This window comes from Aquarana catesbeiana, linkage group LG13 (assembly GCF_042186555.1).
Source record: "Aquarana catesbeiana isolate 2022-GZ linkage group LG13, ASM4218655v1, whole genome shotgun sequence".
Classification (NCBI taxonomy): Eukaryota; Metazoa; Chordata; class Amphibia; order Anura; family Ranidae; genus Aquarana; species Aquarana catesbeiana.
Window position 1 is genome coordinate 89188444 of NC_133336.1, and position 13006 is coordinate 89201449.

The 13006-nt window shown below is 47.0% G+C and overlaps 1 protein-coding gene across 1 annotated transcript in view; it reads left to right on the plus strand.

Moving 5' to 3' along the window:
• Positions 1-13006, plus strand: part of LOC141117008 (putative N-acetylated-alpha-linked acidic dipeptidase) — a 381126-nt gene that overhangs the window by 105745 nt on the left and 262375 nt on the right. Inside the window, exon 7 of the mRNA XM_073609573.1 lies at positions 5860-5955. Within this exon, the coding sequence (XP_073465674.1) occupies positions 5860-5955 (96 nt within the window). The remainder of the gene's footprint in view (positions 1-5859; positions 5956-13006) is intronic.

A 13006-nucleotide genomic window follows, 5' to 3' on the forward strand; every position in this document is an offset into this window, starting at 1 on the left:
GAAGAGGCCATGGAGGAAGAAGAAGAGGAGGGGGTGGAGGAGAGAGGTGTGTCACAATCATTAGCATTTTGGAGGCGTGGTGGCGGAACAACCTCCAACACTACTGCACCTTGTCCTGCATCCTTCCCAGTTGCCAGCAGAGTCACCCAATGCGCCGTGAAACTTAGGTAACGTCCCTGTCCATGCCTGCTGGACCATGAGTCAGCGGTAATATGCACCTTACCGCTGACCGCCCTGTCCAGCGAGGCATAGACATTGCCTTCCACATGCCGGTAGAGAGCCGGATTTGCCTTCCGTGAGAAAAAGTGGCGTTTGGGTACCTGCCACTGAGGAAGCGCACATTCCACAAACTCACGGAAGGGGGCAGAGTCTACCAACTGAAAAGGCAGCAGTTGAAGTGCTAGCAATTTTGCCAAGCTAGCATTCAACCGCTGGGCATGTGGATGGCTGGGAGCAAACTTCTTTCGGCGGTGCAGCAGCTGGGGCAGGGAAATTTGCCTGGTACAATCTGACGTCGGTGTACCAAAAGCAGATTGCCCACAAGTACTTGGCTGTGACACACCTAATTCTACACATTCATTCCTCTCAGTGCAGGTCTCAGAGAGGACTGAAGGTATAGTGGGGTTGGACATCTCAGCTGATGAGGAGCAAGGAGAGGTCCTCTTTGTTGTGGGTCTTTTAGATACGCTTGCCAACAAACTGCATGGCAGGTCAACATATGTCTGGTCAAGCATGTGGTACCCAAGCGGGAGATGTTTTGGCCACGCGAGATACGCTTGAGACATATGTTGCAAATAGCAGCGGTGCGATCTGATGCACTCGTCTCAAAATAGGCCCACACCAAAGAACTTTTTGAATAACGCGCAGAGACTGCAGCGCCCTGCACATGTGGAGCTTTGGGGTGTGATGCAGTCAATGTGCTGCCCTTAGGCTGGCCCCTGGAGGGCATCCTGCCTCGTTGGTGATGTGCCGCCTCCTCCTCCTCCTCCTCTCTCCTATCAGGCACCCACGTTGAGTCAGTGACCTCATCATCCCCTCCCTCCTCATCACTGGAGCAAACCTGGCAGTATGCTGCAGCAGGGGGAGCATGACTGCCAGATTGCTGTCCTTCTTGGGCACCCCCTCTGTCCGTGCTCATGTTACTGCCTTCATCTAGCTCAGTATCATCATCAGAGCCTTCCAAACGCTGGGCATCCTCCTGGAGCATGTACCCAACACTGTGGTCAAACAGTTCGAGGGACTCCTCAGGAGGACATGGTGGGGCTAGGGAAGGAGTCACTGATGACATTGAGCCGAGGGAAGAGGCCGCTGCTTTGCCAGACAAAGTACCCTGGGCATGGGTGAGAGAGGATGAGGAGGATGAGGACGGCTTGGTCATCCACTCGACCAAGTCTTCTGCATGTTGGGGCTCAACACGGCCAGCTGCCGAAAAAAAGGCCAAGCGTGTCCCACGGCCACGTGGTGATGAGGATGCACCGTCTCCAGGACCAGCACTAGACACAGAGCCTGCTTGCGCTCTCTTATTGGCTTGTGACTGTCTGCCTCTCCTTCTTGGCCTTCCAGACATACTAATGGCCTGTAGTTGTACTAAGCTGGGATATATATATATATATATATATATATATATATATATGTACTGATACTGCAGCTAGCAAAATCAACTGCCTGCCTGTAGTATGAGAACACCACCAACCTTCTACAGGTAGCTTTAGCTGAACACTGTGAGGTGGACGCACCCCACTAACTTGTAGGTTTAGCTGAACACTGTGAACAGGACGCACCCCACTAACTTGTAGGTTTAGCTGAACACTGTGAGCAGGACGCACCCCACTAACTTGTAGGTTTAGCTGAACACTGTGAGCAGCACGCACTGCACTAACTGTAAATAGTCTAGCTGCCTGACTGTGGTACTAATAGGATCAAAAGAACACCAGTAATTTTCTTCAGGTAGCTGTATATACTGTAACAAGACAAGCCTGCCTGTCAGTAAGAAGATAACAGGAACGGATCTAGCTGAACACTGTGAGCAGGACGCACTGCACTAACTTGTAGGTTTAGCTGAACACTGTGAGGTGGACGCACCCCACTAACTTGTAGGTTTAGCTGAACACTGTGAACAGGACGCACCCCACTAACTTGTAGGTTTAGCTGAACACTGTGAGCAGGACGCACCCCACTAACTTGTAGGTTTAGCTGAACACTGTGAGCAGGACGCACTGCACTAACTGTAAATAGTCTAGCTGCCTGACTGTGGTACTAATAGGATCAAAAGAACACCAGTAATTTTCTTCAGGTAGCTGTATATACTATAACAAGACAAGCCTGCCTGTCAGTAAGAAGATAACGGGAACGGACCTAGCTGAACACTGTGAGCAGGACGCACTGCACTAAACTTGTAGGTTTAGCTGAACACTGTGAGCAGGACGCACCCCACTAACTTGTAAGTTTAGCTGAGCACTGTGAGCAGGACGCACTGCACTAACTGTAAATAGTCTAGCTGCCTGACTGTGGTACTAATAGGATCAAAAGAACACCAGCAATTTTCTTCAGGTAGCTGTCTATACTGTAACAAGACAAGCCTGCCTGTCAGTAAGAAGATAACAGGAATGGATCTAGCTGAACACTGTGAGCAGGACGCACTGCACTAACTGTAAATAGTCTAGCTGCCTGACTGTGGTACTAATAGGATCAAAAGAACACAAGCAATTTTCTTCAGGTAGCTGTATATACTGTAACAAGACAAGCCTGCCTGTCAGTAAGAAGATAGCAGGAACGGATCTAGCTGAACACTGTGAGCAGGATGCACTGCACTAACTGTAAATAGTCTAGCTGCCTGACTGTGGTACTAATAGGATCAAAAGAACACCAGTAATTTTCTTCAGGTAGCTGTATATACTATAACAAGACAAGCCTGCCTGTCAGTAAGAAGATAACGGGAACGGATCTAGCTGAACACTGTGAGCAGGACGCACTGCACTAAACTTGTAGGTTTAGCTGAACACTGTGATCAGGACGCACCCCACTAACTTGTAGGTTTAGCTGAACACTGTGAGCAGGACGCACCCCACTAACTTGTAGGTTTAGCTGAACACTGTGAGCAGGACGCACCGCACTAACTTGTAGGTTTAGCTGAACACTGTGAGCAGGACGCACCCCACTAACTTGTAGGTTTAGCTGAACACTGTGAGCAGGACGCACCCCACTAACTTGTAGTTTTAGCTGAACACTGTGAGCAGGACGCACTGCACTAACTGTAAATAGTCTAGCTGCCTGACTGTGGTACTAATAGGATCAAAAGAACACCAGCAATTTTCTTCAGGTAGCTGTCTATACTGTAACAAGACAAGCCTGCCTGTCAGTAAGAAGATAACAGGAATGGATCTAGCTGAACACTGTGAGCAGGACGCACTGCACTAACTGTAAATAGTCTAGCTGCCTGACTGTGGTACTAATAGGATCAAAAGAACACAAGCAATTTTCTTCAGGTAGCTGTATATACTGTAACAAGACAAGCCTGCCTGTCAGTAAGAAGATAGCAGGAACAGATCTAGCTGAACACTGTGAGCAGGACGCACTGCACTAACTGTAAATAGTCTAGCTGCCTGACTGTGGTACTAATAGGATCAAAAGAACACCAGTAATTTTCTTCAGGTAGCTGTAAATACTGTAACAAGACAAACCTGCCTGTCAGTAGGAAGATAACAAGAACGGATCTAGCTAAACTGAATACAGTGTATATATATATATATATATATATATATATATATATGCAACACCTGGGATGCATATATATACACAAAACACTGTAAGTTCAGCTAACTGACTGACTGTTCTGCCTAATCTATCTAACTCAAATCAAATGTCACTGTCTGTCTCTCTCTCTCTCTCTGAATGAACGCCGGAACACACACTACACAGGGCCGCTGTGCAGGCGGCCTTATATAGTGTGGGGCGTGTACTAAATCCCCTGAGCCATAATTGGCCAAAGCCTCCTTGGCTTTGGCCAATTACGGCTCTCTGTTTAGGCGGCGCTGTGATTGGCCAAGCATGCGGTCATAGTGCATGCTTGGCCAATCATCAGCCAGCAATGCACTGCGGTGCCGCAGTGAATTATGGGTCGTGACGCACCACACCAATTTGGCGCGAACGGCCCATATCGTTCGCAATTCGGCGAACGTCCGAACAGCCGATGTTCGAGTCGAACATGGGTTCGACTCGAACACGAAGCTCATCCCTATTCAGGTGTGAACAAGCACCACTGAATGTATTGGGAATCTTGATGTTGAGAGTTGAAGCTCTTTTGGGTAACATGCTTGAAATCAATCAAGTGTGAATGGGGTCTAAAGGTGTTTTATCAGTGTGATCTAATTATACAGATCCCTTAATTTTTAAACCATTTTAAATTCCATCATTCTCCTGACTTTCCACTTAGCTCAGTTTGAGACACATATAATAGTTACATTGATGCAGGTTTAAATCAGATTCGGGATGACTGGGCATATTTGGTCTTAATTCAAGACTACTCACAAAGGATGGAGGGCCTTTGTATCCCTAAATATTTTGAAGTATAAGAATGCCAAATACAAATGGGCTGTAGAATTGTAAGCGGGGCCTTGATTCACAGACAGCAACAGCCAGGCTGCAACAGGAACAGGATAGGGCACACACACCTGTAACACAGAGAAATGCCTCCATCTTTGGTCACTGACATTCTCCAGGCCTGCGGCCCACCTCTGAAAATAAGGAATTGACACACATTTAGCCTTTCACACAATTTTATTATAGTAGAAGTATAATGAACAGTTCTGTACAACACAACTCTACTCAACTCTTCCACTGTCCTAACTGTAGGTTCTCCATAAGTGGCTTCTCTAACTGGGACTGTCATGAACCTACCTCTAAGGGTTCACTTCGTAAGGTTACATGTCAGTATACCAGGAGTAACCTCTTCCCATCACCCTCTGCTCCTTGCTCTTCTGGTTCTAGAATATACAGGGGGTCCCTTAGTTACAAACATTCGACTTACAAACGGAGGGAGACAACAGGAAGCGAGAGGAAATCTACCCCTAGGAAGGGAAATTCACTCCTGTAAGAATTATTATGGGGAAAAGGTACCTCCATTGATTCTTTATCACCAAGGCTTGTTTTCCAAAACATCCCAAAATTTTCAAAATCCAATTGTCATTGGGACAGAAAGTGAGGTGAAATCTTCTTAACAGGGGCACAGACAGCTAAACAAACATTACAGGGGTGATAACCCTTCTCTATGCTACCCAAAAAGCTTAAAAAATGTTTTTTTTGGCTGGAGCTACACTTAAAAAATGTACCTGTTCCAAATTACAAACAGAATCAACTTAAGAACAAACCTACAGACCCTGTCTTGTTTGTAACCTAGGGACCACCTGTATAGGACATACTAGCCCCGCCCACCATACCCACCCAGAGGAGAGAACTGACTAAAAGGGCACTAACCTCTACAGCATGATTATTGTTTTAACACTTTTATTTACTCAGATCTTCATATAACTTGCCATCCACAGGACTGGTCCTTAGATCACATAAAGCGCTAATTATCCTGTTTTTTAGACCTTTTTTTTGGTGCTCCTACGCTTAGATATACTTAAATTTGAGACCCAGAGACATTTCTAGGAAGTCTCAGCAGGGTCTGGAAGTTCTCACCCAAGCCAGATTGGTTGTTGTAATATGATAATTATAGCATAATAATATGATTATTATAGCATACTTTACAATGTCATATTACTTAAAAGGACAGTTCACATAATTTACGCTAAACATGTATACTGCATAAAACTACTTGGAAGTGAAAGCAGTCTTATAATGCTTTTGTTTGTTTTCTAGTAAGATGTCTGGACTAGAGGCACCAAACTCATGGAAAGGAAAGCTAGATGTCATATACAAATTAGGACCAGGCTTTGCACCTCCTTTCGAGAACAGGTAACTTATTCCAAAAAGTGTATTTTTTAGTATGTAGGCCTTATGTTAAGCACATATATAAAATCTAAGAGAATGATTTACAAAGTGCTCTAATGCCCTGTACACACGATAGGATTTTCCGACAACAAAATCCATGTTTTTTTTTTTCGACGGATGTTGGCTCAAACTTGTCTTGCATATACACGGTCACACAAATCTTGTTGGAAATTCTGATTGCCAAGAACCCGGTGACGTACAACGCGTACGACGAGCCGAGAAAAATGAAGTTCAATAGCCAGTGTGGCTCTTCTGCTTGATTCCGAGCATGCGTGGAACTTTGTGCGTCAGAATTGTGTACACACGATCAGAATTTACAACAACGGATTTTGTTGTCGGAAAATTTGAGAACCAGCTCTCAAATTTTGTGTGACGGAAATTCTGATGGAAAATGTCTGATGGAGTCTACACACTGTCGGAATTTCTGACAACAAGCTCCCATAGAGCATTTTCCGTCGGAAAATCCTATCGTGTGTACTGGGCAGAACTGTGCAGCCGTAATCTTTATAAACCAAAATGTATCTGTATGCCGATTTGTAACACTGAGTAATGTAAGTTACGGATTTACAAATCTCAGAGATTCTTTACCATTTACACAGGTAAAACATGCACAGTGTGGACCATTGTAAAGTTTTATAATATCTTTGCCCAACTAGATCATCTGCATAATAGTCGCTAATGGACTTTTTTTTTACAAATATAGCCCATATCCTACATTCTATAGTCTATTATAAGTACATGTAGCAAAGTCCCAGTGCCCCTGAAGCCCAATGGTGACCTCCAGAGTTAAGGACAGCTGACATCCTTCAGTGTAGAGTGGGTTACAAGTAGGGATGAGCTTCGAGTTCAAGTCAAACCCATGTTCGACTAGAACATTGCCTGTTCGGTTGTCCGTCGAATTGCGAACGTTATGGGCCGTTTGCGCCAAATTTGAGTGGTGCATCACGGCCCATAATTAACTGCGGCATCGCAGTGCATTGCTGGCTGATGATTGGCCAAGCATGCACTATGACACGTCTGTACAGAGAGCCGTAATTGGCCAAAGCCACGGTGACTTTGGCCAATTCATCCTCTCTCATCCAGGCTCAGGGTACTTTGTCTCGCAAAGCAGCTGCCAACGCGGCCTCTTCCCTCGGCTCAATGGCATCAGTCACTCTTTCCCTAGCCCCAACCATATCCTCCTGAGGAGTCCCCTGAACTGTTTGACCACAGTGTTTGGTACATGCTCCAGGAGGATGCCCAGCGTTTTGAAGTCTCTGATGATGGTACCCAGCTAGAGGAAGGCAGTAACAGAGAGTGGGTTCCCAAGAAGGACCGCAATCTGGCAGTCATGTTCCCCCAGCTGCAGCATACTGTCAGGTTTGCTCCAGTGATGAGGAAGGAGGGGATGATGAGGAAGTCACTGACTCCACGTGGGTGCCTGATAGGAGAGAGGAAGAGGCACATCTCCAACGAGGCAGGATGCCCTCCAGGGGCCAGCTTAAGGGCAGCACACCGACTGCATCACACTGCAGAGCTCCGCATGTGCAGGGCGCTGCTGTCTCTGCGCGTTATTCTAAAAGTTCTTTGGTGTGGGCCTTTTTTGAGACGAGTGCATCAGATCGCACCACTGCTATTTGCAACATATGTCTCAAGCGTATCTCGCGTGGGCAAAACATCACCCGCTTGGGCACCACATGCTTGATAAGACATATGTCGACCTGCCATGCAGTTCGTTGGCAAGCGTACCTAAAAGACCCACACCAAAAAACAAAACGAACCACTTCTTGCTCCTCATCAGCTGGGATCTCCAACCCCACTATACCTTCAGTCCTCTCTGAAACCTACACCGAGAGGAATGAAGGTGTAGAATTAGGTGTGTCACAGCCAAGAACTTGCGGGCAATCTGCTATCAGTACACCGACGTGAGATTGTACCAGGCAAAATTTCCCTGCCCCAGCTGCTGCACCATCGAAAGAAGTTCACTCCCAGCCATCCACATGCCCAGCTGTTGAATGCTAGCTTGGTTAAATTGCTAGCACTTCAACTGCTGCCTTTTCAGTTGGTAGACTCTGCCCCCTTCCATGAGTTTGTGGAATGTGCGGTTCCTCAGTGGCAGGTTCCCAAATGCCACTTTTTCTCACGGAAGGCGATTCCGGCTCTCTACCGGCATGTGGAAGGCAATGTCTTGGCCTCGCGGCGGTCAGCGGTAAGGTGCATGACTCATGGTCCAGCAGGCATGGACAGGGACATTACCTATCTTTCACCACGCATTGGGTGACTCTTCTGGCAGCTGGGAAGGATGCAGGACAGGGTGCAGTAGTGTTGGAGGTTGTTCAGCCACCACGCCTCCAAAATTCTACTAGTGGTGATTCTGCCACACCTCTCTCCTCCACCCCCTCCTCTTCTTCTTCCTCCATGGCCTCTTCCTGTGCTGATTTGTCCTCAGAACCAGTGGTGCTCCGTAGACGTTCAAGGGGCTACGCAAGCACGCAGGCAAAAAGATGCCATGCGGTGCTTGAGCTGGTGTGCTTGGGGGACAGGAGTCACACTGGGGCAGAGATTCTGTCAACTCTGCAGGGGCAGGTTCAGAGGTGGTTGACGCCACACCAGCTTAAGCCAGGAATGGTGGTTTGCGACAATGGCACCAACCTCCTCTCCACCCTCCGACAAGGACAACTGACCCATGTGCCCTGTTTGGCTCACATCCTTAACTTGGTGGTGCAGTGGTTCTTGGGCAGGTACCCGGGCTTACAGGATGTACTGAGGCAGGCCAGAAAAGTCTGTGTGCATTTCCGTTGGTCATATAATGCCAGTGCTCGGCTGGCTGACCTCCAGAAGGAATTTAACCTGCCCAAGAACCGCCTAATTTGTGACATGCCCACCAGGTGGAACTCAACGTTGGCCATGCTGCAGCGGCTGCACACGCAGCAGAGGGCCATCAATGAGTACCTATGCGACTATGGCACCAGGACAGGGTCAGGGGAGCTGGGTTTTTTCCCCCACGCCAGTGGGCCATGATCAGGGATGCATGCACTGTCCTGTCACCATTTGAGGAGGCCACGAGGATGGTGAGCAGTGACAGTGCATGCATCAGTGACACTGAACCTCTTGTCCACCTGTTGGAGCACACACTGCGTGGAATAATGGACAGGGCACTTGAGGCAAAACAGAGGCAGGAAGAGGAGGACTACTTACTTCTCAAGGCCCCCTTTATCCAGACAGTGTTCCTGCATGGCCGCCGATCATACAGGAAGAGGCAGAGGAGGAGGAGGAGGTGGATTGTGGAGGTGGAGCCTGGCACTCAGCATCAGCAACAGTCTTCAAGGGATCATTTACAGTCCCAAGAAACCCATGGACTTGTACGTGGCTGGGAGGAGATGGCTGTGGATCATGTCGTCCTTAGTGACCCAGAAGACTCTGGACCGAATGCCTCAGCAAACCTACGCTGCATGGCCTCCTTGATCCTGCAAAACCTGCGGAAGGATCCTCGTAATCGTGGTATCAAGGAGAGGGAGGGAGGAAATTCTGGAGGCTTTGTAACTGATCACAGGGTGCGCCTGTCCACCGACTCGGTCGATCGACTGATCTTCATAAAAATGAATCTGTCTTGGATCACCACCAGCTACCAAGCACCTGATGCTGAATAATTTTTTTTGAAATGTCAGATCCCTTCAAGACTGCCTATGCCGATGCTGAGTGACTATCCTGTTATGCTGAGTGACTATCCTCTTCCTCCTCAATGATCATGCTGATAGCTTGTAAGAACATTTTTGGTTCTGGGCACTGCCACCAGTGCCTAAGGCCCAATTTTTCAGCCCCTTTTTAACAGGGACGTGTAATTACAATTTTTGATGCAATACTTTGCAGCAGGGCTCATTCCTGTGCTCCAACTAGAGTATCTGTGAGGGGTTGCAGTGTTGTGGGACCAGCACCAGTGCCTAAGGCCCAATTTTTCAGCCCCTGTTTAACAGGGGCGTCTAATTACAATTTTTGATGCAATATTTTGCAGGAGGGTTCGTTGCTGCGCTCTAACTAGAGTATCTGTGAGGGGTTGCAGTGTTGTGGCACCCATGCCTAAGGCCCAATTTTTCTGCCCCTGTTCAACAGGGACATGTAGTTACAATTCTTGATCTAATATTTCACAGCAGGGCACATTCCTGCGCCCACCAAGAGTAAAAGTGAGGGCTTACAGTGTTGTGGCAACACCACCACCACCAAAGGCCCAATTTTTCTGCCCCTGTTCAACAGGTGCATGTAATTATAATTCTTGATATAATATTTCACAGCATGGCCCGTTCCAGAGCCCACCAACATTAACTGTGAGGACTTACAGTGTTGTGGCACCAGCAACACCTAAGGCCCAAATTTTTGCAGAGTATATAGGGCAGGCCCCTACTTTCAAACATCCAACTTACAAACGACTGCTACTTGCAAACAGAAGGAGACAACAAGAAGTGAGATGAAATCTACCCCTAGGAAGGGAAATGCTCTCCTGTAAGAGTTAATATGGGAAAAACGTGTCTCCTCTCCACTGATGCTTTATCACCAATCCTTGTTTCACTAAAAACTCCAAATTTTCAAAAAACATTTGTCATTGGGACAGAAAGTGAGGTGAAATCTTCTGAAGAGGTGCACAGACAGCAAAACAAATGTTACAGGGGTGATAACCCTTCCCTATGTTTTGCAAAAGGCTTAAAATAGATTTTTTGCCTGGAGCTACACTCTAAAAATGAACCAGTTCAAAATTACAAACAGCTTCTACTTAACAACAAACCTACAGTCCCTGTCTTGTTTGCACCGCCTGTATACTGCTGTTCAGAGTATACAGGGCCTGGGGGCCCCACGCCTGTCCTTTTTTTATTTGGGTGCGGGGTTCCCATTAATATCCATACAAGACTCAAAGTGGCTGGTAATGGGCTGGGGGGGCGGTATCCATGCCATTTTTCTCAATGATTTTCATCCATATTGCCGGGAACAGACATTACATTAAAGCCGCAAGCAGTTTTAAATGACTTTTTTTCCTTTAGAAATGTCATTTTGTGCAGGGACAGTTCTAAACACGGGAAACACGTGCCACTTCACAAGCATACTATAGACACCCCCCATGTATTTAAAGGAATATTTCACTCTTTTTCATTTAAGCATCATTAAAATCACTGTTCCCGAAAAAACGGCCCTTTTTAAAACTTTTTTTTGCATTGATACATGTCCCCTGGGGCAGGACTCGGGTCCCCAAACCCTTTTTAGGACAATAACTTGCATAGTAGCCTTTAAAATTAGCACTTTTGATTTCGAACATTCGAGTCCCATAGACTTAAACGGGTTCTAACGTTCACGCAAGCTTTCGGTCCGTTCGCAGGTTCTGGTGCGAACCGAACCGAAAGGTAGATGTAATGCAAGATGAACAGGTGGGCGCCAGACACTTTTTGAATGCAAAGAGATTTATTGTCTCCTAAATAGAACTGTGGGAGAGAGGATTAGGGCCAGGACACCCTTAGGTAGATGCAATTTTAACTGGCAGACTCCGAGACTTCTATAGGTAGACAGCTATACAGGTGAAGGCCTCCAGCCAGACATCACTTCTGTATAGGTAGAACTGCTGTCTCCTATGGCAACAATCTTGTAGCTGTTACTAATGGTAAAGGTATTCAACTTTCTGCAATACGAACAGTTCTCTTTACCCCACACTTACTCACTGTGGGTCTTCACTCAATGAGCTCCCAGTCTCTCTCACTATACTTCAGATCCACTAGCTACTGGATCCCCTGAGCTCTTTCACTGTAGCACTCAGTATCTTTCTCAAGCGTCACCCCCGCTTCACTGCTGGGTCCCTGGCTTGGCACTCACAGATACTCCTTAAGCTTCACCCCTGCTGACACGTTAGGTTCCTGGCTTGGCACTCCACAAGCGTCACCTCTGCTGTCCTGCTGGGTCCCTGACTTGGCACTTGCTGATGCTTTCCCACTTCTTCACTGTCCCTAGTTGTCAAGAAGTCTGCTCTGGTACTGGCCTCAGCTCACTCACTGTGGTCTCCGGTAGCAAGGTGGATGGTCCCTTTGTGGCGACAGCTTACCCTCTACCTCCGACCACGACTTTTTCCCCAGCCGGCGGAACCGTTTCTTCTGGTTGGACTACAAACCCGCAGTCCTAACCCCACACTACTTCTGGATAGGCTCTCAGATAGCCTAGCAGCCAGATGTCCCCGGGATAGGCCTTAGGTTTCTGGCCTAGCAGCCCGGGGCAATACGACACACGTCCACCCAGTCGTCCAGGTGGCACAGAACCCCGATCACCTGACTCCACCCAAATAAATAGGTTCTCCCAGCAGGCCAAGGAACCCAAGAAAATCCTTACCCATTGGCTGAGACACCCCATTCATTCCTAATCTGTCCTTGCAGTGCCCTTGTCTTATCTAATTTCACCAGATACCTGGCCATCTAGTGACAGAAGAGAGAAGTGCAGCAATTCCAGAATTAGGGCGAAATCAATTGACCTAAAAATTGGCCAAGGCAACTATCACTTGGCAAATAAATTTAATAGCAACCCTGCCTAAACATCAGGGTGCTACATACAGGGCATACGTTTGCTTTCAATGGGTATCAAAAGGCTTGGACTGGCAAAATGGCATTGTGAGTTCTGTTGTAAATAGCAAGTGTTCATCTTCCCTACTTAAAGAATAAGTAGGTGTGTCATTCATCCACAGAGTTCTGTGAATGTGAAAACTAAAAGTACCGACAGCCTTTGAAGCTATTGGCTTGTACTTCTCAATGAATTACCAGGGTGCTGTTGAGCGCTCCAGGTAGTACATTGAGTCTTCCTGTCACTATGTAACTACCTGCTCATATGAGGTAAGAGTGGACAGCTTATTTAGACAGTCTGCAAAAGCCCCGCATTGCACCTTCAATATGCTGATTGTGGGTGCAAAACTTTGCAGGCTCATAGTAAAAGGATGTGTATTTATTATTATTATTATTATTATTATTTTTTTTTTTTTTTACAATTCCCGGCTCAGCTGGTTTTTCCTATAAAAGTA